Genomic DNA, 27,560 nt, shown 5'->3' on the forward strand with positions numbered 1-27,560 from the left:
TGAGCCATGGTTGCTGAGCCTGTGCTCCGCAAAAAAAAAAAAAAAAAAAAAAAAAATAGTAAAATAAAAATAACCTTCTTTGAGGTACACTTTTGTCTGTTGAGGTTGGATTTGCCTAAACTCAACTGGACCAAAGGTATGGGAAACTTAGCTGAGAACTTGCGGTACAAATTAAGTTGTGACTATTAAGAAACTCTACTTACCTTCTTGTGAGATTCAAACTAACTTTTTGAAAACAATTTGAAAAAGATTTCTCAAAACTTTCTGGATAGCAGTAGGGCTGCTAAAATACCAAGATAGTTTCTCAAGTTGGCTGCTTCTCAAATTTTGGGTAATTCATAAGTCTCCCTTCTTTGGGTTGAACCTACATGGTCTTCAAAAACCCTTCCAAAGCTCAGTCTTTACCAACATAATCATATGTCATTCAAACAACCAAAATAATTCCTACACACCACACTGTATTAGCTATAGGCATCTGATAACATGGAACATCACACAATAAAGTACATTTTCTTGAAAATGATCACCTATTAATTTATTACAACTAAAGTACACTACCATTAAAAGTATAATAATTGAGCAAATGCAGAAGCCAGCTTCTGGATCTTTAATATTCCCTTTAATATTAATGGTGGTTATTAATATTATGTTACAGACTTACTAGTCTGAAAAATAATTCACATCAGTATTTATTAGATAAAATAACTGTACCAAAGGTTACTTCGAAATAACTTCAAAGAAGTCATTACCTGAAAGTTTAAACAACAAAAATTATCTTCCACATAAGTTCCACAATAAAATAATTTAAACACATGATTGACTCTGCAAGTTCTTTTTAAAAATTACTTTAGAAGTTAAAAGAGGAAATATTTTTATTTGTCCTGTGCCACTTCTTTTTCCCTTCCTACTTCTGTCCCCCTCAATTATAATATTATGGATGCAAACTCAAGAGTTCAACGTGAAAGGGATAATTTTGCTTCACAGATATCATGACCTACACTGTATAGCAAAAACAAGATAAAAATAGAACTGAACTTTAAAAAAAATACAAATTAGGATATATAACAAGATTATCTTTGAAAAAATAGATATTTTCTCTCTACTAGAAATAGCAAAACACTCCACATTATTTTCTTTCCCAATTGCATGGTTAATTAGCATACATTCCAACAATGCACATGAACAAATTTCTAAGCCAGGGGTACTTAAATGATTTCTTCATCAATGTTTTGGCTAATTCAGTGGCCAAGAAAACATGATGTTTAGTCTCTAATTCGATGCAATCAAGAAACAAAACAGAATTTCTGAGGTTTAAGCTGATATGACCCAGCAAAAATCTGTCATTATATCAGCTACAAGTCTCCCTTCTCCCAAAAAGGAAAAAATTAAGAACTGCTTAAAAGTGTACAAGCTTCCAGGAAACTTCTAACAACTCAGCTTCAGGAAACCTAGTAATGGAGTGAGCCATCTGTAAAGCCTGGAGTGGTCCAAATAACACAGATAACTTCAGTAACAGCTGGAGACAGATGCTGGCCCCAAATCAGGTAGAATACCCAATCTTCAGTCAAGGAAGGAAACAAAGTCCAAGCTTCTAAAACACATAACGACAAGTCCAGGAACGTGGCCGGATATAATCCAGAAATGTGGGCTTTGAGGGGAAAAAAAAAGAATGGAAGAGTTTATTTGTGTGCACTGTACGTATGAGATATGGGGTAGATGGGGGTGTTAATGTTACACATGGCACATCTCTAAAATGCCTCCCAGCATTTCAGTAACCTTCAAGCTATAAGCAGCTCACTAATTGAAAAGATGTTCATCATTTTTATACATAGCACAGATTTACTTGATTTAGAAGCTTTACATGAAGCTAAGTCCAGTAAAGTCTACACAACTGCATGGACTTCTGAGCAAATTCTAAAGAGGCACTACCTTTTTTCTGTATCTTGCATTTTGTTTTAGCACAGTCCTATTTTTAGTAGCCCAAAATCTAAATGGCGGTAGGTTAAGGATGACAATATACACACATTACTATAATACAAAGCTTAAACTACTGAATTACCTAAATAAGGAACAGATGAAATACTATGAAAGTTCAGAAACAGAAGAGACTAGAGCAGGAATTTTAAAAAGCTTCATGGGGACTTTCCTGGTGGTGCAGTGGTTAAGACTCCACACAGGGGGCCTGGGTTCGATCCCTGGTCAGGGAACTAGATTCCACATGCATGCCGCAACTAAGAGTTTGCATGCCACAAGCAAGGAGCCCATGTGCGACAACAAAGGAGCCAGGGAGCTGCAACTAAGACCCAGTGCAACCAACCAACCAAATAAATAAATAAATAAGCTTCATGGACGACACTGCATCCAAATCAGATCTTGATAAAATCTGACAGGTGAAATCTGAGTGCAAAGAGCAGAGTGACCAGAGACAGAGTCCAGAGTCCACAGCAGTTAGTTCAAATGCAAAAAGGGGACTCATAGGAAATAAGGAGGGGATGTGAGGGCAGCATAGCAAAATCAGGGTGGACAGTAGAAGCTTTGGGAGAGAAACTGATTAATTTGACTTTGAATATCTTCAGTTATAGGTATCCATGAGAAATACCCAAGCAGATGTATCAAGAAGCCCCCCACCCCCGATATTTGGGAGTTTTCTATAAGCAGCTGAAAGCTAAAGCTCTAAGAATGAGACTCTTACAAAATTACAAACAAGAAAACAACAACAAAAAAAGGGAAATGGGCTCCTAGGCATATGAGTCTAGCTGGACATTTTTATAGAGTTTATTACTTTGGGAAGGAAGAGGTAAAAGATGCATATTTGGGGCTGGGGGTGGATACACATGCCACTGGGAAAACCTTGGAGAAGATCTACATTTTCAGGGCACAGGAAGAATATTAGAAGGAGCTAAAGAAAAATCAGATAAAGAGAAAAAAAAGAGAGAGAGAACCAAGAACTAGGAGAGTTCAATGGGAAGAAAACCAAAGAAAAGAAAAAGTTCAAGGACAGTGCAGTAAGATAAGTTACTGCTTTTACTCCACATTTCCCTCCCCTTAACATTAATTTATCACCATCTCCACTACTCCCTTCCCCTTAACACTGCCCACCAACGCTCACAATCAGGGGACAAATAAGGTTACTTCACCACTCCAGCCTGATTGATGACTCACATTTTTCAAGGGGCAGTGTTGACGTGCATACCACTCTTGAGAATAAAAGCACAGGAGGACTCCATTGCCCGCAAAAAGGGAAGTCCACATCAGCACATTCCAAATTGGCCTTTTCCGACTGTCATTGGCAATGAAGTTGAAAGCCACTAAAGTTAGGAAAACAACAAAAAATATATATAGTCATCAAAACAAAATCTACCAGGAGATGAGGGGCCTCAGATATCTGCTACAATCATTTAGCTATCATAAACAGCATCAACTGTGTATATACACGTTCTATGCTGGTCATTGGTCCCATAAGTACAAATGAAGCTTCACTGTTGAAATTTATTAATCAGTGATTATTTGGAAATCAGTCAGTATTCAGAACAGGTTAAAACATATTTCATGGATGCATTCATATTCTAACTTGTCCTTCTCCACCCCACCCAAAAAAGGGTTATTTTTTTTCAGAGGGTAAACACTTAACAGAGTTTAAGAATGGCGAGGTTATTTATAGCTATATATATATATTTTTTGTGATACGTGGGCCTCTCACTCCTGTGGCCTCTCCCGTTGCAGAGCACAGGCTCTGGACGCGCAGGGTCAGCGGCCATGGCTCATGGGCACAGCCGCTCTGTGGCATGTGGGATCTTCCCAGACCGGGGCACGAACCCGCGTCCCCTGCATCGGCAGGCGGACTCTCAACCACTGCGCCACCAGGGAAGCCCCTGTTTATAGTTTTTATGAGCTACCAAGTCAGTGTTATCAAAAGTCTTCAAGAGCTTATTTAGTTCATTTCTCTACATCAAAGTGTAAGCATCCTGCAACAGAGTTGTACATAATTACTCAAAATTAATGTTCTTACCATCTGATAAACAAACATTGCCTTGAAATGGTATTACTATTTACTATCTAGTTTTCTACATTGATTTTATATTTTATTTTCTAAATTTCTCTTTCAGCATAATACTCAGTACTCATGGGATGCCAAGATACTTACTTCCAAAGAACATAAAGAGCACGAAAAGCACTGGATAGAAAAAGTTCAAACAAACAGCCAAGGCATATTCGTGCACTACAGCAGACACAGCAAAGACAGCTAACATGGCAGCTGACCTGAACTTCTTTGTGAAAAACTAGGGTAAAAGGAAAATATTAGATAGGCAATTTTCAGAAAGTAAGTAATTAAACATGAACTACATAAGACTTATAATTAACACACACTAAAGGCACCTATTTAATTATATTCATATTTGATTTTCTAAGTCTACTCGGAGTAATCCAATGTACTAAAATAATGACAAAAACATTTATGCTTAAAAATCCTTACTTTACTAAATGAGGCATTTTCAAAACCATTAATGTTGAAAGATTGAGCATATTTTCAAAAACATTAATAACATATTTGTAACTATGGTTGACAAAACATAGTTTTCATATATAAACGGACACATCAAATCTAGAGTAGCATTGTACAGTAGATTGGGCAGGTACCATTTTTACAGGTAACAAAACTAAGATTTAGAAACAAGGGACTTGCCTCATCCATAAGTCAAATTACATTTATAAATGAAAGAACATTTTAATACTGTGCTATTTGCACCACAACACACTGTCATTTAGCCAAATAGTGCCCTTATTTAACAATTCAAACCTGCAATCCAGAGATACCAACGTTAATCAACCATGAGACTCAAGACTTTCTTCAGTCTAAATAAGTTATGCTCTAAAGAAAGTCTCAAAGACATATACTAATAATCTATATCAGAGAGTTGTAAATCCGAACATAGGTGGTTTCTCCACTTCTAACAAAGGAAGAAAAACAAAAAAACAAATGGAAAAAGCTAGGGGAGATTATTTGCTGGCAATGAGACTCCAACAAAACGATCCATTACTGGTGGATCATTTCAACTTCTCCAAATGCCTGCAAGCATTCTTACTTTGTAGTCATGTCAAATAAAAGTCCAGAGCAAAAAAAATGGTCTTAGTCCTAGTAACTGTAGACACTGGTCTCTAAGCAGTGCTATTCAAAGCAGGTGGTTTCTTAAGACATTAATGGCTCACAAGAGAACTGAAGACAACTAAGTATAACTTCCTCCAGCTGCACAATAGTAATACTTTCTGGAAAAGAATCTCCATTTCTTAAACAACATCAACTAAATCTTGCTGCTTACCCAGAGAAAGTCCTTGTAAGCATAATAATATAGCCAGTCATGGACCACCACATTCCAGGTCCTGTAATAGTTAGAGTATGATGTGGAGTTCCACCAATCCTAAGGAAAAAAGCAAAGGTATACATATAATACACACAGAACCAAAGCAAAACCTACTCCCAGAGAATATACACACATAATATAACACCTAGAGTGTGTTATGATAAATTGTTAGTCCATACACTGGTGTCAGAAAAATCTTCAAAGGCATTTTGGTTATTAGTGTTCAATGTGACATTAATCCTAGTTCTATGGATGATTAAGTTCCCAGGTTCACTATCTCTTTATCACACAAGTTATGGTGGAAGATATACAACATAATCATTAAATCTAATGTTCATCTAAATAACAATCAGTAAATCCCCCTTACCTTGCTGAAACACAAAGAGAGAATTCTAAGGTCACACAAACTTAGATAGTGTGGTAACCCTCAAGAGCAGTTTTCTGGTATCATAAATAGCAAAATTTAAGTTGTACCACGAGTGAGCTGGTGGCAACCTCCAAGTCCTGGTGCTCCTTTATATATATCCTGTTTCTTACTCTAAGATCAGACCAGTGGAATAAGACATATAAAGTTTGCAACCCGCACTCCCTGCTTCTTTGAGAAAGGAGGGGTAGGCTTGGAGTGTTGCCAAAACATGAACAGACACAAAATTCTAGAGGGCTTTAGGTGGGATTACAGAACACTGTGAACCACTCTGTCTCTACTCTACAACTTAATTCCAACTTTGGAAGTGTAAGAATACTATTTGAAGCAGAATTAATGCCTTTCAAAATAAAGGAGGGAAAAGTTATTTCCTTCATAAACTGTTCAACAATCTTAAATTGAATAATTTGCTGAGATCACTCCTACGGCACCAGACAGCCGATTTCAAATGAATAAAATGTCAGCAAAGTCTCAGAATGCCCTCTGGACACCTGCTTTCCCACTGTAATCACCAATACAGGATCCAGTAGGAACCAAATGCGGTACTAAGGGAGCAGATTTAGAGGTAGAAGACAAGACAAGACTACGCCACTTAAATCAGTAACAGAATTTCAGACTTAATATTGGTAAAACCTGTGGAAGAAAATGATTTCACAACATTTATGTTAAAAAGCTAGTAGCCAACAACGCTCAAATACTTAACAATGAGGACACAAATAAAATGTGAAAAGAAGATGAGTCCAAGTACACATTACCTTATAAAACATCCTGTCACCAAAGCGTAACATCTCAGCAAAGGCATTGAGCCAGCAGTGCAAAAAGGCAAAAAAACTAAGGAAGAGTATCAGCACAGCTAAAAATAAGATGAACAATATTAAGATTCTTCCCAAATCACTCACATACCAATCAGTTAATTATATGTCGTCAGTTGCTTAGCTGGAATTATTTTGTAAACCAAAAGCTATTATTCCAGCTTACCCATTCCAGAAATGATACAGTGTATTTTGAAAGTTAATTATTTTAACCTAATAAAGAAATCACTTTCTTCCAAGTGGGTTTTATAGACAAAAATGACCCAGCCTGTTTTTAATGGAAATGCCTAGATGTATGGCTTAACTTGGTAGTAAAAGCCATTTAAAATCTGGCCGTGTATTCCTCTAAACCAGCTGTTTAAAACTGGGGGAGATTTTGCCCCCAGGAGATGGCTGGCAATTCTGGAGACATTTTTGGTTATCACAATTCAAGAAGTGGGCCTTGTGCTATGATATCTAGTTGTTAGAGGCCAGGATGTGGCTATTATCCTACAATGCACATGAGAGCCCCCCAAACAAAGAATTATCCAGTCCAAAATGTCAATAGTGACAAGGTTAACTTATCTCTGCCTCTACTCCCAATGTAGCAAACATCATCTGCAACTGAACTTCTGCCATTCCAAAATACTCCATGCCTTTGAATCCATCCCACTACCTGGAAGCAACTTTCCACCACCTCTCTGCCCGGGCAAACGCCTATTTTTCAATACCCAATGTTAAATGTCGTCTCCACTATGAGACAAAGTTCAACAGCACCTTAGTATATTATATATTACACTATATTTTAAAATACCCATTTACATGCCCATCCTTTTCATTCACTTGTTTTTTCAAAAAGTATTAGTCTACTATGTATAAGACAATGTAGGAGAGACTATGACTGGCTATAAGACACAATCTTTTAGCTTATGGAATTTGCAGCTTAGTGAGGAAGACACACACATGTAACACATATCCCATCAGAGGGACAGATAAAAGAATTTATTGGAGTAAATCTTGAGGGGCAATCAGGGAGGATTACTAGCAGATGTCTGGGAGAGAGGGAGAGGAAGAAAGAACGTGATGGCAGAAAACAATACCAACATTTAATGGGTAGAGAAAAAACAGTAAGTAAAGGAAACTGTAAATATAATTAAACTGCAAGCTTCCAGAGAATAAAGAGTATGTATGTCTGGTTTACTGCTTTGTATGGTATGGCCAGAAAGACAGGAGAATGAGAGCGGCAAGACAGACTTCAAAATGTGGTCAACAGCACCAAATGCTTCATGGAGATCAAACAGAATAAGGGCTAAGCCAACTACTGGAGGAGATTAGAGATTTTAATAAAGCCCATTTCAATGGCCTCGTCAGATTAGGAGCAAGATTACAGTGACTGAATAGTGAACGGGAAGATGAAGCATGAATACAGACTATCCACAGTCAGAGAAAGCAAAACTTGAGTGAAAGAAGACAAATGGAAAGATTGGCCAGGGACTGGAAGGATGCTTCATCTGTCAGATAGATGGAAAGAGGTTAAAGATGGGTATAGATGCATAGATGAGTTTATAGCGAAAAGCAGGTAAATCAAAGGTGCTCACATGCAATGGCTTTCTATTTTCCTTGCAACTTTATGAATAGCCAAATTAACCAGTACCCATGTTACCTGGCAAGATGGAGTTAAATATACATAAGACCAGAACACGAGCGCTGAAGGGCTCCTGTTTGATATTCCGAAACAAGGGGGTGCAGAGCCTTTCAAAGACGTAGTACACATAAAAAAAGCAACCAAAAACCTGGAACATAACAAAGATAATTATAATAAAGAGACCTTGATCAGGAAAGATGAAAAGTGATTTTTTTTCCTTCAAAAGAACATATATATGTGACCTGTAAACTAACGTTTATATATATATTCCATTTAACACTAGTATGTAAGATTGCCGAACTGTAATCCTTCAGGGATAGTATTCAAGCCTAATTTCTACCATACCTATTCCCAACCCTTTACCAAATGGCATTTTTAAAAGATCAGACTCTGAAATCTCTTTTTCCTGCTACATGAAACTCATAACAAAAGAACCTATTTCATAAATGGGTATTTGATTGACACAAGATTTTAAAATGGGATCTTCTGGGATTTATGATTCTGATAAGGGGTCGAGGGAGTGTCAGACCACATCCACACAGATATACATCCAAAAATAAAACAAAAAACAGAAAGTGAGGGGGAAATTAATGTAGATGCATACTGAAGTAACCAAATGGAGTTATTTTACTTAAAAATTTTTTTTTTAATTGCAGAAAACTAGTTTTGATGTATTGGCAAAGCAAACACCATTTACTGAACTGGGACTAGTTTAAATAGTAAGAGTTCTAGAACCCCCAGGAGACGTGAATTAAACACTTTAAATATATTAAATTATTATTATATTCAAATCCCCATCTCCCACCAGCCAACAAACCTTAGGCACTTAAAAAAAATTTACCTGTGCAAACTGCATAGCCACATAACCCCATCTTACAGTGGGAGTCCTAAAACAGAAGAAACAAAATTACTTTCTAAATAAAGTAAATAAATGAACTTTAAAAAAGGTCCTCACAGTATCTTCCCACACAGAACATCATTTTGACATAGGAAATACTTGTATAATTCTGTCAAGAATGACTGAAATCAAATCAGATTGCTAGAATCAAGATTTGGGGTTTCCCATGCCAGTAAGAAAATTAAAGCCCATTCTAACTGCTCTGTAGCCCTACATGAACTGGTCTACCTACCCCACCTCCTTCCTGGCACACTCCTGGTGCTACCCCATTTCTGCTTCATAATGCCATTACCTGGGATAGTTGTCACGATAGATGAGGGTAGGAGCAAATAAGAAGTACAAGTACTGGTTGACTGTGGGTACTGGAACAGTGCCTGGAAAAGGAAAAGTATGCTTAGATGGGAGGCTCTTCAATTTCTTTCAGCAAAACTGAAAGAGGAAAATAAGCACAGAATAGGGAAGACAAAAAGCTACCTCTCCTTAGCTCATGTTGTTTCTTCCTGCTCTCCCAAAATGACTTCTTATTCCTCAATTAATTGAATATTACCAATCCCTCTAAACTAAGTTACTCCTGTGACTTAGACATAACTTCTAGAGTTTGAAGCAGCAATTCAAGAAAAGTATAAGCACACGGGGTGTAATGACTCTATTAACATTCTATACAAATAACGCAAAAGTTGCAAGAGTCTAATGATCAATGTTTTAAATTTTGGGGACCAAAGGTAAAACAGGAACAATCAGGAAACAGTGAGAAGGTCTTCCAAACGAATACAGATCATATATACATTTTTTTCTCCCCTCCCAACAGGTTTCTTTCTTTTTTTTTTTTGGATCCTTGTATTTAAAATTAAACATAATGTCTACAGAATGTAATATGCCATCTCAATAAACACCAATACCCTGTGAATAATCCTTTGACTTATGGAATTACATACTTGATTTCTCCTTGGCTGAACTGAGTACCCGAGGCACATTCTCTCTGACAAATGAGTGGGCCTTCATTATCAAACGAATCTACAAAGGAGGGGGAAAAAAGATGAATTTTCTTTCATTGTCTGGTCTCTTATAAGCAACCACAGAACAGCACTAGATTATAAACATACAAAGAACTTAATTTTGTATATACCAACTCAAACTCACTTTTATGGACTAAAACAAATGAAAAACAAACTCTAAAGAGAGACATGTTATTACTCAAATTATTTCACAACTAACAGCACCATCTGTTACAGGTATATTACAAATTAAGAAATTAAAAGCCTATTCAAAGAAAGTCTCCTGAAATGGTCCTTTCCATCAGTCAAACAGAGCATTACAGACAGCCAAACCGAGCATTACAGATAGCCAATAAAAGTCAGAAAATTCTGAAGGGCGTACAAACAAAATAAATCTTTTAGATGGCTATATGACAAAACAATGAATCTGACACTTCAAAAGTAGAGTTTTTAATTACAAAAATATTTTATACTTTAGATGGCTTCTACAAAAAGTGTTCAAGAACAAAATTTGAATTCATCCAGAACAGTTCAATGTAATTTATTTCAATTATCAAGAATCAGAGAACATTGAAGCTAGAACTAATTTTAAAAGACAAGATGATGTAGTTTAACACTTTTAATTTTATAGATAATAGCACAAAGAACCAGATATGAAAATTTATCCAAATAATACAACCAAAAATAACAATTATTATTGTTATTATTATTATTATTAACTAAGCATAGCATTGTATTGAGCAACTCTCAAAACCTTACCTGTTCAAGTATAACAATGAATCGGGAAGCTGGTGGTAGTGTATACACTAATACAACATAAAGTGGTCCCAAACCTAGAACTCCAATCTGGAAGACCACAAAAAGGAAGCAATGCAAGAGAGAATGGACTACTGGATGAGAACTCCTGTGATAGCCTCTGGCCCAGCGTTGAAACAGGAAATAGGGAACTGTAAGTGTACATAAGAACATGGTGCACCACGTCCACATAGCAACAGTAAGTTTGCCAAAAGCGTAAGACATGAGATTGAACTCAAGCACTAGCCTGGGGAAAAAAAAAGTACAGAGAAAGAACACAGAAGTGGATTTTTAATAAGCACTGATTTATAAAATTAAAAACTTTCAGACCCAAAACTTTCTACTTTAGAAGACACAACAACACTAATACACATAAGTCATGGATATAACACTTGTGCTCCTAAGCCTCAGCTTCACAACTTATTTATCTATTTTCTAAAAGCTCTAGGACAGGGCTTCCCTGGTGGCGCAGTGGTTGAGAATCCGCCTGCCGATGCAGGAGACACAGGTTCGTGCCCTGGTCCGGGAAGATCCCACATGCCGCGGAGCAACTAAGCCCGTGAGCCATGGCCGCTAGGCCTGCGCATCCGGAGCCTGTGCTCCGCAACGGGAGAGGCCACAACAGTGAGAGGCCCGCATACCGCAAAAAAAATAATAATAATAATAAAAGCTCTAGGATACTATGGTCTTTAAACATAAGATACCTAAACTACTAACCTAACAAGACTCTGAATTTCTCAAAGATTAGATTCTCACATTAATACATTTTAAACTCTAAAATATGCTATGGCAAAGTAAATACTTAAAATATTTAAATAGCAATCATTTATGTACAAAAGATGATTTTACAGAGTGAAATAGTACAATTTGAAAATCTAATATACTATTATGATTATCTCAAATTTTAATTTACTAATAAAGCACATAATTCAATGTATGATTATCACACTGTCGTTTTTAGTTATAATTTGATTTTTATATTAAAAATGTTTTTCAAATGTTAAATTCCAATAAACTACCTATTTTTAGAAACAACCTAAAATGCATACCATAGCAGAAAAGTTGTTAAGTCATATATACAATATTCTCTCATTTAGGAAAACTACCTAGAAACTACTAAGATGGTCTATTAAAATAGACCATTTTATAAATAAGTCATAAAACTTCTAATATTCTTTTTAGTTGTACTTTTCAGGAGAGAGAACTCTCACCCTCAAATCAGCTGCTTTGGAATTTTCTGAAGCAATTTAATCAAATCATCTTTTTTCAAAATTTAAATATAGTGAAAACTCCCAACACCCCATACATCAACTAAGCAAACAGGTATACTGTCTTACCTTCCTTCATCAATGTAATCTACTACAAGTGTGCTGAGAATGAAGAGAATGAGAAGGGCAATGAACATGTGATATATCGTTCTGATGTGGTCCACCTCAAACAGCTCACTGTAAATGTAGTTCAAATAAAATTAATCGATATTTAATTTTAAAATACCATATATTAAAGACTTACTTCAAAGCAGTTCAGAAGATGCTTAATCCACACTCCAAAAACATCTCAAACAGTAATCACAGAACATTACTCATGAATATCAGTATTCTAATGAAGAAATCAATGATAATCAACTCAGACAGCATTTCAAAAGAAATATTCATTACCTACTCAAAATGCACCTTTAATTTTCAGTTCACAAATGAAGTCGCCACAATTAATTTACATTGCCTATTTTTTTTCCCATAAAATCTACACAATCGGGGCTCTAAAATAAGTAAATCTGAGAAAACTATCAAGTCTCAAAGTTGGCTAGCCAAAGAAGAGATGAAAAAAATTTATGTATCAAGAAGACAGCACCATCGAAACTCTCTTGAAGTGGTTTACCTAATTAGAAAATTTCTGTTCTAGATGCACAACTTCAAGGAATTTATCAGAGGACCAATAATCATTCTTACCTCCAACTCCTCCTTTGAAACTAGATACAGAACCAAAAGTTCAGAAAGGAGGAGCAAGAGATGGCAAATGTACAAAAAGAAGTATCAAAACCAATGTATTTACATGAATACAGAACAAACCTATTAAACATTCATAGAGTACTCAGTGATTCTAACCATCAGAATAGTTTGATTTTTTAAAATTCAAATAATTAACAAAAGCAACTAAAAATACTCACTCTAAGAGAGATCGCCTTATAACAAAAATCTTTCCATGTTCTGGAGGTGCTCTCAGATCTCTGGGAAGAGCAAAAAATTAAAATATGAGTACTTCAAGTATTACAAGAAATTTAAACCTATGGATAAGAAAAGCAATATTACCAACTACAGCTTACAACATTAACTGCCTTCTCACTATGATCCAGGTACTGTGTTAGGGTTTTATGCATGTTTTGTCATTTACTCCTTCCGAACAATGCTGTGAGGTAGGTGCAGACGTTATCTGATTAGGAAGGAAGAGATGTTAGACAAACCTAACTAGAGCAGCACTCAAAAAGACCCCACAGGGCTTCCTTGGTGGCGCAGTGGTTGAGAGTCCGCCTGCCGATGCAGGGGACACTGGTTCGTGCTCCAGTCCAGGAAGATCACACATACTGCAGAGCGGCTAGGCCCGTGAGCCATGGCCGCTGAGCCTGCGCATCCAGAGCCTGTGCTCCGCAACAGGAGAGGCCACAGCAGGGAGAGGCCCAAGTACCAGGCGGAAAAAATAAAAATTAAAAAAGACCCCACAGCCCAGCCCCTATGGAGATGCATTCCTGGCATCACAGGCTGACAACCACTCTTCCTTCTAAACACCCCTAAGGACAAGCCTCCAGCCATACTTTACTCAGTTCACATACTATTTTTCATCCGTCCTCCAAAACTGCACTGATGTTTATGATACCCTCCCCTAAGGTCTTCCAACAATCCCCAACAGCCTCCTGATCTAAAAGGTTACCTCCAGTTACTAAAGCTTCACATTTTAACATCTAACATTACCACCTTCTTTAGGGCTTCTTGCAGTACTATTAGCACTTCTGCTATGGCTAGCTATTCTGGTCAAAACAGTTCTCCAGAACAGGAGACTGACAGAGACCTAAGAGGCATAAAACCAAGGAAAGCACAAAATGGCAAATTAGCACACACTGGCCTTTGATAGCCTTCCATCTACTGCTCTGGATGACTGACCAATTAAAATAACGTATACTAATTGCACTGTACTTTATTACAAGTACTGTATGGAGTACAATAGAGAGGCAGTATGAGACATAGTGAAGAGCATGGACACTGGGTTCAAATCCCCACTGTGTAATCTTGGACAAAATTTAACTGCTTTGTGCTTCAGTTTCCTAACCTGTAATATGCAGTTATATTATGTGCCTCACAGGGTCATTGTTTGGTTTAAATGTAAAGCATTCAACAAGTGTTAGCTATGTTATTTTATAAGTCAGCATGGTTGTAAATGCGGTATGCATGTCTGTTATAATCCACATATTAAGTGAAGAAACCCACCCTTCAAGTGTTTAAAATGCAATACATGGCTAATAAAAGGTAGTGCGGTGTGAATCCAGGCTTTTTTAGTGCAATCCACATTGAGACCACTGAGCTGTGCTAGAGTAGACTTGTGCATTAAAAGAAACTATTACTGGTACTTACTTAGCTCTGTGGCTGTTCTCTCCTTCAAGAACAGAAAAGGATGTGAGAGCACAACCACCATTGTCTAATGATGCGGATTTTTCAATGAGATTGGTCACGAAATCATCAAAGTGACTGCCAACTTCCTTCATAAAAAAGGGCTTCAATTCCTAGAATTTTAAGACAAATAAAGGAAAGCATTAGGAGCTAACTAGCTTATGAGTTGCTGACATTTTTTTAAAGGGTTCTCCTAAACAGAGCTGGATCAAAAGGAATCCATAAGTGAATTCACAGGAATAAAAACAGAAAAGTGACTTCTATAGCTGACCTGTGGTTTCAGAAACTGCTACTGAAAAAGCAACTTGATGATTTGTCTTTTTAAGAATGTATACCCTTTGGATTTCCCTGGTGGCACAGTGGTTAAGAATCCGCCTGCCAATACAGGGGACACGGGTTCGAGCCCTGGTCCAGGAAGATCCCACATGCCGCGGAGCAACTAAGCCTGTGTGCCACAGCTGCTGAGCCTGCGCTCTAGAGCCCATGAGCCACAACTACTGAAGCCCATGTACCTGGAGCCCATGCTCCGCAACAAGAGAAGCCACTGCAATGAGAAGCCCACGCACCACAACAAAGAGTAGCCCCTGCTTGCCGCAACTAGAGAAAGCCCGCGCGCAGCAACGAAGACCCAACGCAGCCGCAAAAATTAAAATAAATAAAATAAAATTTTTTAGAAAGCATGTATACCCTTTTAGGCATAAATCAAAGTAATCACCTACTAAATGAACTCCTACGAATGATATACAAAAACAAAGTAACAGAAATGCTAAAAATGACAGTATTTTTTTCACTTCAAATTTTTATATGGAAAACAAAAATCAATATTATGTCACCATTATATAATTTTAAGTCCCCTTTCTTCTCAAGCAACCCCTCAGTGCCAAGTGTCCACAGCTATATATTTATCTAACTATAACACTTTTAAACTATAACACACTTTTATAACACAGATTATACATTTTAACACTTTAAAACTTACAGTTTTTTAAAAGTATGAGGCAAAAAAAAAAATTTTCTTCAAATTATAATGGGCCACCTACTGTGGATGCTCAAATTGTAAACTGTGGTATTTTAAAATTGGCAGGACTCAACTACACAAATGAAAACAAAGTGTTACTTACTAATTTTTCAAGAAAAAAAAATGCTCTCTCCTCTAACTATATTATTTAGGTTGAACCTAAAATATCTGAAGTAGCCTTTTTTCTGGATTCTGTTTTTGTTTTTGTTTTCCTGGACTGTTTTAACAAGAGCTTGGCCAAGTCTTTTAAAAGTAAAGCCTGAGGGCTTCCCTGGTGGTGCAGTAGTTGAGAGTCCGCCTGCAGGGGACACGGGTTTGTGCCCAGGTCCGGGAAGATTTCACATGCCTGCGGAGCGGCTGGGCCCGTGAGCCATGGCTGCTGAGCTTGCGTGTCCGGAGCCTGTGCTCCGCAACGGGAGAGGCCACAACAGTGAGAGGCCCGCCTAACGCAAAAAAAAAAAAAAGTGAAGCCTGAAAATATTAATGTATCTAATGGAACTATATGAAGATTTTCCAAACTACTTCCTTCCAGAGTTCCCAAATGTTTTGGGGATCCCGGGCAGTGAGAACTGGGCACAAAAGCCTTTCTGTGTTCCCCATTTCTTGTTTGTAGGAAATAGGCTTCATTCAGCCTCCTTGACCTTCCCCGAGTTCAAAAGGGAAGGTTCAAACAGCTGCTTATCAGGGAAGGGAGGGGATGCAGAAACAAGGGCGGAGCAGTCAAGAAACAATAGTGCAAGCCTCGGGACAGGGTCCTGGCTCCTCCTCAAGGAATATACTATATCTTTGAGCGCTTCTGCAGAACAAAGGTCCCTACCCAGATGGAGGATGGCAACCTTAGGCTGAGTGCAAGATTCCTGGAGCACTGCCCTGTTACCTCACCACCAACCAATCAGAAGGAAGCCATACACCCTACAGCCCTCACCCCAAATTTTGCTTATAAAAACTTCTACCCCCAAACTGTAACAAGGAAGAGCCAATTCTGACTCCAAGTTGGATCTGTTTCTTTTACTTTAATCTTTGCGTTTCGTTGCTTTTGTTATTATAATCAGTGTCTATAGCTGTAAGCATAGGTAGTGGCCTGCCACAGGGAAACTTGTCCCTCTGTCTGTCAAACTAAAAAGCCTTTGTTCAGCTCACAGAGAGACATTCTGACCCTGCCCACCTGTGAATGGCTGTAGAAAAGGCAAAATTAACACATCCCCTCCTATTTTGCAAGATAAATGGCCTCTTTACTTTACTTCCTCACCTCCTCCCCATCTCTTCTATAAAAGAAACTGGCATCCACACCCTGAATAAGATGGTTTTGGGGGAACCCTAGTCCGCCATCTTCCCAGTCTGCTGGCTTTCTGAATAAAGTCGCTATTCCTTGCCTCAACACCTCATCTCCTGGATTTATTGGCCTGTTCCTGTTGTGCGGCGAGCAGAGTGAGCCTGGACTCTGTAACACAAACTCCAACGTTTCAGTTTATTTGGCCTCACTGTGCGTCGGGCACACAAACCTTGTTCAGTAACAACAGCTGATGGAGATGAAAAATACAAGATATACACATATGAACAATATACAGTAGACTACCTAAATGTCACTTGAGAAATATAACCATTAATGAAGACTCAAAGAACATATAAAAGTTTAGCAAAGAAAGCAAACCAGAGATGACTGGAAATGCCTTTTTTGAGCTGGATGTCAAGCTGAAACCTTTAAGGATCCCAGTAAGTAGGACTTAAGATTAACTGAAAAGTAGGAGGAGGAGACAATAAGATGAAAACCCAAGAGAGGAAAGTATTAGCTAAACAGAAAATGTGAATGATGCTGCCTGGTTTTAAGGACAAAATATATAGAACCTATGTTCCCTGGAAGAAATAAAGTGTTTCATAAAATTATTTGTTCATATTAAGGTTATCAAATAGTATCTTATTTTAGCTCCTTTTGCTTGTTTCATTTCAATTATATGCCCATCTTCATTCTGAAATTCTTCAATAGGCATGATGCTGTGACTCTGCTCACCGCACAACAGGCCAGTAAATCGGGAGATGAGGTGTTGAGGCAAAGCATACGACTTTATTCAGAAAGCCGGAAGACCGAGAAGACGGGAGGACTAGGGTCTCCAAAACACCATCTTATTGGGGTCTGGATGCCAGTTTCTTTTATAGATCAGAAAGGAGAAGATGAGGAAGTAAAGTAAAAAGGCCATTTATCTTGCAAAATATGAGGGGATGTGTTAATTTCTTCTTTTCTGTAGCCAGTCACAGGTGGGCAGGGTCAGATTGTCTCCCTATGAGCTGAACAGAGGAACTTTAGTTTAACATTCAGGCAGAGGGGCAGGGTTCCCTGAGTCAGGCCATTATGTATGATAACAAAAGCAACGAAAAGCAAAGGTTAAAGTAAAAGAAACATCCAACGTGGAGTCAAAATTGGCTCTTCCCTGTTACAACACTTCCCTAACCAAAAACAAAACAAGCACACAAAAAAGTGACACTCAAAAAAAAAAGGAGCGGGGGTGGGTGGTGGTGGTGGTGGTGATTTTCTCATTAAGCTCTAGCATTGGACTACTTAATAAATGAAGGTTTTTTTCAGGTACACAAATGCTGTCTCACGTAGAAATATACTAAAAGAGAAGAAAGGAAAGAATTCGTTCATTCCATGTGGAATGATGGTAACTGCAGGCTCAGACCCCAGACTGGTCTCAACCAGAAGGTTGATTTCAGATTCCTGGAACAGCACCCGGTTACCTCACCACCAACCAATCAGAAGAAAGTCATACACACTGCAGCCGCCACCCCAAATTTGCCTTTAAAAACTCTTCCCTGGGGCTTCCCTGGTGGCGCAGTTGTTCAGAGTCCGCCTGCCGATGCAGGGGACACGGGATCGTGCCCAGGTCCAGGAAGATCCCACATGCCGCGGAGCGGCTGGGCCCGTGAACCATGGCCGCTGAGCCTGCGCGTCTGGAGCCTGTGTTCCACAACAGTGAGAGGCCACAGCAGTGAGAGGCCCGCGTACAGGAAAAAAAAAAAAACAACTCTCTTCCCTGAAAACCACCCGGAGTTCATGTCTTCTGAGCATGAGTCACCTATTCTCCTCATGTAAGCAGATAGGGTAGGGGGTCCCCGGAGAAAGAAAACTAGGCATGGCTTTCTTGACATATGAGAAGCCATTTTTGGCCTAAGTAATATTGTGATCTAAGCCTGGTCACAATGCTTGCCCTTGAACAGATTTAATAATTAATGATCTTAAGGGAAGTAAGAGAATGCAGAACAAAGGGAAAGGAGTCAAGAAACAATAGTCCTAGTTCCTCCTCAAGGGATATACATAATACCTTTGAGTTGAGCAGAAACTAAGGCCCTCACTCCGGTGGAGGATGGAATAATGATGTTGACCCTCATGACTTCAACTAAAGCTTAGACTCTGTGGACCTTTGCCCCAATTCTATGCTTCTCAGCTCAAGCCCATTCATGAATATGCCTGTACCCTTTGCTTAAAACTTCCCAATTTTGCTGCTGGGGAGACACTGCTTTGGGAAAGATCCCCAGTGGTCTCCAAGTAATAAAATCCTTCTCCGGCTCTTTGCCTTGGTTGTGTCTTTTGGCTTGACACCCACCAAGTAGTGAAACCAGTCTTTCGGGTAACACTTGCTTGGTCCTTGCAATAAACTTTTCTCTGCACTAAACTCTGATGTTTTGGTTGTTTGGTTTCACACTGCACCAGGCACACAAACTTGGGTTTGACGACAACAGCATGAAGGCATTTCTTAATGCTGATGATATAAAATTCACATTTTATGGCAAGACGAGAAAGATTTAAACATAATATTTTTCTTTGCCTGTTCGACCTCCTCCCTCCCCTTTAGTGTGTATTATGCATGTGCATTAACCAGTCCTCCTTAGGAGATAACATTCCTTCTTAATCTCATCAAGGGTCACAACTCCTTAGCAGATAACCTTCCTTCTTAATCTTGTAAGGGGCTCTAAAGACCATGTCCTACTACCTGCTTTGTACCTCTAGATCTGGATTGTGCAAACTGCCAATAATCTGTCATTTAATGTACAGCCCTCTATCTCAAAAATTTAATATAACTGTCTATGACCTCTCACAGGCAGACAGTTCTTGGAGCTTTCTGAGAGGCTGTTCCCTGGTTATAATCCTCAATTTGGCGCGAATAAAATTTTCCACTTCTTTCTTAGAAGGACTTACTAATTTTTTTCATCAGTGATGCCTTTGTCCTCTTTCTCTGAGGAATTAAAGTTGATTGAAGCTGCTGCCACTGGGACACAAGGAAGAACTCTATTGTGGACACTATTAAGTTTCCTTAGCCTCCTCCTTTCATGTATCCAAGTACTGATAGAAATAAAGAGTGACTGCTTATTACCATCATTCACTTTGTAAGAGGGAAACACAGTACAAGAAGTGCTCCACTTCTGCCTTCTTCTGAGTTCTTCTACTGCATGAAACTCGTGTTAATTAGAACTTCGAAACGTGACCACAATAAATCTGTCTAAAAATGTCTATCAATAACCTGAAAAGGAGACAAGCTTACAGGCTTTCTAATTTACTTATCTTCTCAATCTCATCTCTATTAACACTAATTTCATCCAGCCCATGGACTATATGATTGTCCCAGCACAACAGATGGACAGAAGGACAACAGAAGGAAGGAGGCAGGCAATAAACTAGAAACTAGAAAAGCAAGGTGCTTAGATAATCTATCAAAGAACCTCATTTTTAAAACAAGCAGCTAAAGGAGACAACCTCTAAGATTCTAAGAATGGGGAACAACGACCAAGAAGCAAAGATTCGACGGCTGGAACACAGTGAAGGCACCACGAGTGATCAGAGACGAGGCTGGAGAAGCAAACAGGGTCTACAGTTCATGACAGGTCTTTTAAGGTTTTGTGGGGTTTTTCTGCCACGTCACTCAGCTTGCGGGATCTTAGTTCCCCAACCAGGGATTGATTGATTGATTGACTGATTTAGGCCGTGCCGTGTCTTAGTTGCGGCACACGGGATCTTCAGTTGCAGCATGCAGACTCCTTAGCTATGGCATGCATGTGGGATCCAGTTCCCCGACCAGGGATTGAAACCAGGACCCCTGCATTGGGAGCATGGAGTCTTACCCACCTGACCACCAGGGAAGTTCCCCCAACCAGGGATTGAACCTGGGCCCTCGGCAGTGAAAGCAAGGAGGAGTCCTAACCACTGGACCACCAGGGAATTCCCCCATTTTAAGAATTTTTCAACTTATCCTAAGGGCAACTGAAAACCAATGATGTTTTAAGCACAGGTTTATAAACATATTCAGACTTGCACTTCAGAAAGAGAACGCTTCTAAAAAGCTTTCCAAACAGAGGTTGCTTTGGACTGAGTCTTAAAATGTGAAAAGAGCAGGGTTGTTTATGGATGAAGTAACCCTTACAGAGGAATGAAAAAATTAAAAAGTAGGCTGAGAGAAAGAAGCACAAAATAAACATGTATACTCTGAGTAGAGAGTATAAAATATTATACTCTGGAACTTCCGGGTTGGTGAACCCACGGTGACTCAGGGAGAATGGCTCACTCAGAGAGCATGGAAGCTCCGCACCCTTTCCCCATACTTGCCCTGTGCATCTCTTCCACCTGCTGTTCCTGAGCTATTATATCCTTTTATAATACACTGGTGATCTAGTAAGTAAAAAAAATTAAAAAATAAAATTATACTCTGGGCTTCCCTTGTGGCACAGTGGTTAAGAATCCACCTGCCAATGCAGGGGACACGCGTTCGAGCCCTGGTCCGGGAGGATCCCACATGTTGTGGAGCAACTAAGCCCGTGCGCCACAACTACTGAGCCTGCACTCTAGAGCCCACGAGCCTCAACTACCGGAGCCCGTGCTCCACAACAAGAGAAGCCACCGCAATGAGAAGCCCGAGCACCGCAAAGAAGAGTAGCCCAGACTCGCTGCAACTAGAGAAAGCCCGCGTGCAGCAACTAAGACCCAATGCAGCCAAAAATAAATAAATAAAATAAATTTTAAAAGTACATATATTATACTCTGACTTCACAAGGTCATATCACTAGTTCATGAATTACTTGTTTCTCTGATCCACAGCCTGGCTTTGCACAGAGAATCTTTTAACCTCACAGTGGCATGGAACCAGAAACCTGACCTTTTTGGGCAAAGCAAGTAACATAACAGAACAGGTAATACAGTGTTTAAATTGAATCCCCAAGAGAGGGCTCCCCTAACAATTCATTCTAACATATACTGCATCTTATTCTTTTCCATCATTGCACTTAATACAATCTAAAATGCTTTATATTTCTATTTTTTGGTGTCTTAATGTCTACCTCCCCCACCTTTTAAAACCATGTCTATTTGTTAACCACTCTACAGTCACCTCTCAGCAAAACAACTGCCAAGACTGTAGGTGTTAAATATATTTCCAAACAGCTTTTGATATCAACTCCTGCCCCCGAAACCCCCACTCATACCACTGCTTGCTTTATTCAATATTATAAAGCAGAAAGTAGATATCTAAAACAACACTACATAGCCCTGACTTCTTTGTGGAAACTATAAAGGGAAAGGGAGTAAAAACCACTACTCTTGTTATTATTGATAATGGCTGTTAATAACTGAATGACTGCTTTATGCTAGATACCCTCTTAGGGACTTTTAAATATTATTTCTAGTCTTAAAACAGGCTTTGAAGTAGGCAATAGAATTCCTATTTTACATATGAGAGATCTAAGCGTGAACAGGTCAAGTGATGTGACTTACCCAAGGTCACCACTTATAGGCTATAGAACTAGGATCAGAACTCCAGTCTATCTGACCTCAGAGTTCGCATTACATTATACTGCTTTCCACTGGGCTTTATATAAAATAGTTTCTATATGATTAGCACCATAAGCCAAAAAAGTAAAACCTAAAAAGTCAATGATGTACATACATGTAGCCTGAAAATGGTAGGTAATCTAGTAAAAAGGTGTTCTTTGGCTTAGTTCTATTACAAACATTTCATTTGAAAGCATCAATGTAGAAGAGGTTTAAAGTCCTAAATGGTGCACTGTAATAAATTCCTTCTACATAGTCAAAAAAAGTCTTGAGTATAACTGTTACATAATCCTCAATACAGGAAGCCAAAGGTTCAAGATAAACCAGGAACTAATCAAATTAGAGCTCTGAATTCTAATCCCTTTTTATTTAAAATAAAATTCATTCTGGGCTATTTCCCAATTTAAGTTAGACTACAATATTCTTTTTTTTTTTTTTTTTTTTTTTTTGGTACGCGGGCCTGTCACTGTTGTGGCTTCTCCCGTTGCGGAGCACAGGCTCCGGACGCGCAGGCTCAGCGGCCATGGCTCACGGGCCCAGCCGCTTCGCGGCATATGGGATCCTCCAGGACCTGGGCATGAACCCGCGTCCTCTGCATCAGCAGGTGGATTCTCAACCACTGTGCCACCAGGGAAGCCCCCTACAATATTCTTGATATCATATTGTTATCAGTCTAAACTGAGCTGAAACACATTTATTTACCTTAATCTACTTAGGTAGCTCCTGCATCTTAACTATCCAAATGGTATATATTACAGTTTCTCATCATCACTGCCTACTTTCTTCACTTCATTAGCCATTATTAAATGCTAGAAAACTAGAAAGGAGTAAAAATATTACATTCCCAGTAGTTACCAAACGATGCATCCGTACAAATGACTATCATGAAATAATTTTTTAAAAATCACATTTTCAAAGAATATTTTAACACAAAAAAAGCCACAAAATGATAAGAAAAATATACAACTGAATATATAAATGGATGCTGATTTTGCTAATGTATCTGACACACATGCCTGCATGTGTCTCCTTGGATCTGTGCATACGATATAAGAAGGAAAACAAATTACTGGAGAAAATAATCCAAAATATTATCTCCAAGTGGTGGGCATAGGGGTGGTGAATGTTTCCTTTTTATACTTTGTCTCATAAATTTTCTGCAATGAGCCTATATTACTTCTATAATCAGAAAAAAAAACTACATTAATTAAGAAAATATATTCCTCCTGTTCTTGAAACAATCCTCCTGTTGTGATATGGTATCACAACATTAAAATAAAATCTTTTAAACCTTGCACTTTTTTTCTAAAAGAAAGTACCTTATCTAATCTAAGATGCCACTGATCTTTGGCACTATGGAAAAAAAAAGCTGCCAAGTTAATTACACTACACAGCATAGCGTTTTCTTGTTTCCAGAGACATTACAAAACAGAGAGTAACCATCACCTGTAAGATCTTCAATAGAGCTCTAAAATCATGTAATTTCTTACCAAGAATACCAACTTACAGTGACATCACCTTATAGCTTTCAATGAACATTTTAAAGGTATCTAACTCAATTGCCATTCCTCTTGCTTATCCATTTTATACACAGTGTTCTCGGCTAGCATGAGAACAGAAACAACGTCTTCAAAATCTCAGCACCTAATGTAGTGCCTGACAGACAAAGGAACCAAGTAGATGTTGTTCATGGAACTAAATTACTTAACTTTCCGAAGGGGCAATGTGGCAGGTACATTTCTTCATTTTGTAAATAAGTGATGAAATCATAAAGAACAATGAACTGACTTTCCCAAGGTTCATCAAAGCAGACTAGAGACTAATATATTTATTTATGTATTTAAGTAAAATGAGAAAAGGCAGAAAGGGAAATAGAAGAATATAGTCACACTTACACAGCCAAAAGAAGGTAAGGTTTGACCAGAAGGTCCCGGGTAGTAAACTACAATGGATAGTTATTATAGTGACTGTTAATTGTCAACCTATCGTTTCCCACCCCCTTCCTTAGTACTAGAACCCCTAATTTTTACCTGGGTACCTAAATGCCCGGAATAAATAAATTTCCCAGTCTCCCTTTGCACCTAGGTGTGGCCAGGTGACTAACTTCTTGCCAATGAGATACAGGCAGAATCGGTTTCACAAAACCTCCAGAAAAACTTCCTTAAAAGACAGCTGGTACCTGTTCCTTGCCCCCTTTCTTCCCCTACATCAGTCCTGCTCTCTGAAACTCAGATGAAATGGCTGAAGCCACCTGGACAATGAGAAGACAAATCACACACTACAAATGGTGAGGCAGGGAAGTAGAAGGAGGAGTCGCTGAGGACCAGAGTCACCATACCAGCTGTGGACCTCTCACCTCTGGATCATTTATACAAGAGGAAAATGCACTTCTATCTTGTTTAAGCCACAATTATTTGTGTTCATCTTGTGTTGCTATTACGGCACAAGCTAATCTCAACTTATACAAATGATCAAAGAATTTCTGGGCAGAAAACACTTAGACTTGTCTTTCCAGCAGTCTGCCAACAAATCAAGTAAGTTGGCACTATACAAAAACTTCTTTAGTTTACTTGAACTAGTGATAAGGCATGAAGAGGAGGCCTCATTTGCAGACATGCCATTTGAGTCATACTCATTACAGATTGCTCATTTAATGGTCAGGCAACTGCACTAGATACTGATATGAAAAACAACACTAGAAATGCTATATAAGAAGCAAGCGAAATATGAATATGTATTTTTAAGAAGCGGAAATAGAAAGTAATTTTTCATCCCTTCAATTTTCACACTAGACCTAACATTTCCTCTATAAAATTGTGTACATTAATAAAAGTTCTACAAACATCGATAGTAAAGATATCCTCTTTTCTCTTCTCAACATACTCACTTTCCTCTGGAAATTGTCCTCAAAGGTGAGGACAGGCACCCTGTGTCCAGGTTAGGGCTATACTATAGGGCCCTGCCCTTCTGAACAAAATTCAATTCTCTCTGTCATAGACCTGAAACTCTGAGCTTAGAAAGTGTGACTGGAAACCTTATTAATTGAAAAATTCAGAAACGGCTGAACTCTTGCCACTAAAATAAATATCCTTTCCAAAGCCTGAGTGTGTTCAACTTCTCCTAGGATTCTATGAGATACATTAATCTCTCAAATACACTTCCTTTTATGCTTAAATAAGGCAAAGTAGGTTTCTGTTATCTGCAACCAATAGAAAAAAATATAAAACAATGTTAAACAAAGCTAATTTCTCTACTAATGTAGAGAATGTAGATCTGATGTAGCTGGTTGGAACCTAATCATTTCAATCTCCCTTGGGCTGTTCCAAGATCTTTAAAGGCTTGTTACAACACAATTCTAAGGATTTCAAGAGGTCATGATTCAGAGTTACACAGTGCTGTATGACCCCACTAGCACCATATTTTTTTAAATTAAGTACTTCAAAGTTTTTTTATGACAGCATTTAGACCTAGAAGTGACCTTAAAGAATTCAATCAGTTCAACCCACTAATGTCATCACCTCTCTCATTTCTCTTCCCTTAGGACTAAAGAGCTTGCTCAGTACTTGACAACCTTCTTCACGCCTTTCCTTAATAGGAGCTCCTCTATCTGTATATATAAATTTTCACTGAATTCTTTGTAAGTTGCCATATTTAGCAAATAAAAATATAGGAGACCCCCCCCAATATATATATTTAGGACAGTTGGTTAAATTTGAATTTGATAAACAACTAACTTTTTTAGCCTAGGTATGTCCCGAATAGTGCATGATAACCAACAAACTATCTGTGGTTTGCCTGAAATTCAAATTTAACTAGGCATACTGTATTTTATCTGACAACTCAGTGCCATGGAGCCGAAAGAGTTGCCCAGTAAGAGCTATAGGCTATCTATTCCCTTTACAACAGGAAGTAGAGAATTAGGAGCAAAAGTTTAAGTTAGCTACACAATGATGACACAGACTGTTAGAGCTGAAGGGGACCCCGGAGATAACTAGTCCAGTGTTCTTACTTTAGACATTAGGGTAAGAATGGCCAGCTGGGTTGGAACATGACACCAAATTACAAATGACTAGAAATATTGTTCATTTTCATTTGTCTCTAAAATTATTTCTAAAAAGCCACAAGGGAAAAGAACAAGTAAATTTCATGGCTCTGAACAATATTCACATACCTGCCACCTCAATGGTCATTTCATGTTAGTAAATGTTACTAACAAAGCAAAACAACAAAAAAACATAACCAGTTAGACATCACTGTTATGAATGGGATAACTTAAGTAAATAAGATTACATACATAAAGCACCTACCTAATATAAGGCCTAGCCCATAATAGGACTTCTAAATGTAGTTCCCTTCTCCTCCCTGTCCCTACTCAGTCTAGAATACTAAAATATTACAGTAGCTTCCAATCTGGTCTCAGTGTCTCCAAACTCTATAGAGTATCTTTAACTTTGATATCAGTATAGCATTCCTAATGTATCTCCCTCAAAAACACTGCAATTAATTAATAATGGCAAGATGTTCAATCTCTTCAGATACCAAATTGCCAATTAAAACACTCTTAAGTCAAATCGCCCATAAGTTCACCAAAGGAATTTTGGTGATTCATTCAGAACAAGCAGTGTATAACAAATAAATGCTAAGACCTTAGAAGTATAAAAGGGAGGACATCATTTCAAGCTGGGGTATTTAGAAAGCTTTAGAAGCAGCAGCATTTGAGTGAGAATTTGAAGGATATACATACAGTATTTTGATTGGTGAAGGTAGGAAGTTAAAGGAAATTTCAAGTAGGAAGAGCATCATGAACAAGGGCATGAAGGTAGGAAAAAAATGCCTTACAATCTAGCCCAAATTTTATTTTTCTTTCTGTCATGCTCCACCAGGGGCACAGATGCTAATCAAGTGTAATTTCCAAGACACAGTTTAAGTTTCTTTTCTCCATAGCTCTGTTCAAGCCATGCCCTCCTTCAATAACCTGGAACCAGTCTTGCACAACACAGAGTAATAAATAATACTAGCTACACCAACCTCTACCTTTCCCTCAGTGTCTATTCCCTTACTTCATCCATTTCTTTCTCTCTCCTTCAAATCTTTCCAACTGACCAAACTAAAGAATAATATTATTCACTGATTAATATATAAAGTAGAGAAGTAGAATATTCTC

The 27,560-nt window shown here is 38.3% G+C and overlaps 1 protein-coding gene across 4 annotated transcripts in view; it reads right to left on the minus strand.

Moving 5' to 3' along the window:
• Positions 1–439: 439 nt before the first annotated feature.
• The window catches only part of SOAT1 (sterol O-acyltransferase 1), a 61,847-nt gene continuing 34,726 nt past the window's right edge, over positions 440–27,560 (minus strand). Inside the window, exons 5-17 of one of the 4 annotated variants that reach the window (XM_059056371.2) lie at positions 14,532–14,680; positions 13,076–13,135; positions 12,246–12,353; positions 10,873–11,155; positions 10,054–10,132; positions 9,411–9,492; positions 9,062–9,107; positions 8,239–8,368; positions 6,540–6,637; positions 5,319–5,417; positions 4,145–4,280; positions 3,163–3,308; positions 440–1,648 (exon numbers count right to left, since the gene is read on the minus strand). In XM_059056371.2, coding sequence (XP_058912354.1) covers positions 1,592–1,648; positions 3,163–3,308; positions 4,145–4,280; positions 5,319–5,417; positions 6,540–6,637; positions 8,239–8,368; positions 9,062–9,107; positions 9,411–9,492; positions 10,054–10,132; positions 10,873–11,155; positions 12,246–12,353; positions 13,076–13,135; positions 14,532–14,680 — 1,473 coding nt within the window. In that variant the 3' untranslated portion in view covers positions 440–1,591. The remainder of the gene's footprint in view (positions 1,649–3,162; positions 3,309–4,144; positions 4,281–5,318; positions 5,418–6,539; positions 6,638–8,238; positions 8,369–9,061; positions 9,108–9,410; positions 9,493–10,053; positions 10,133–10,872; positions 11,156–12,245; positions 12,354–13,075; positions 13,136–14,531; positions 14,681–27,560) is intronic. The other 3 variants (XM_059056377.2, XM_059056383.2, XM_067030890.1) reach the window with 3 other exon arrangements.

This window comes from Kogia breviceps, chromosome 1 (genome assembly GCF_026419965.1).
Source record: "Kogia breviceps isolate mKogBre1 chromosome 1, mKogBre1 haplotype 1, whole genome shotgun sequence".
Classification (NCBI taxonomy): Eukaryota; Metazoa; Chordata; class Mammalia; order Artiodactyla; family Physeteridae; genus Kogia; species Kogia breviceps.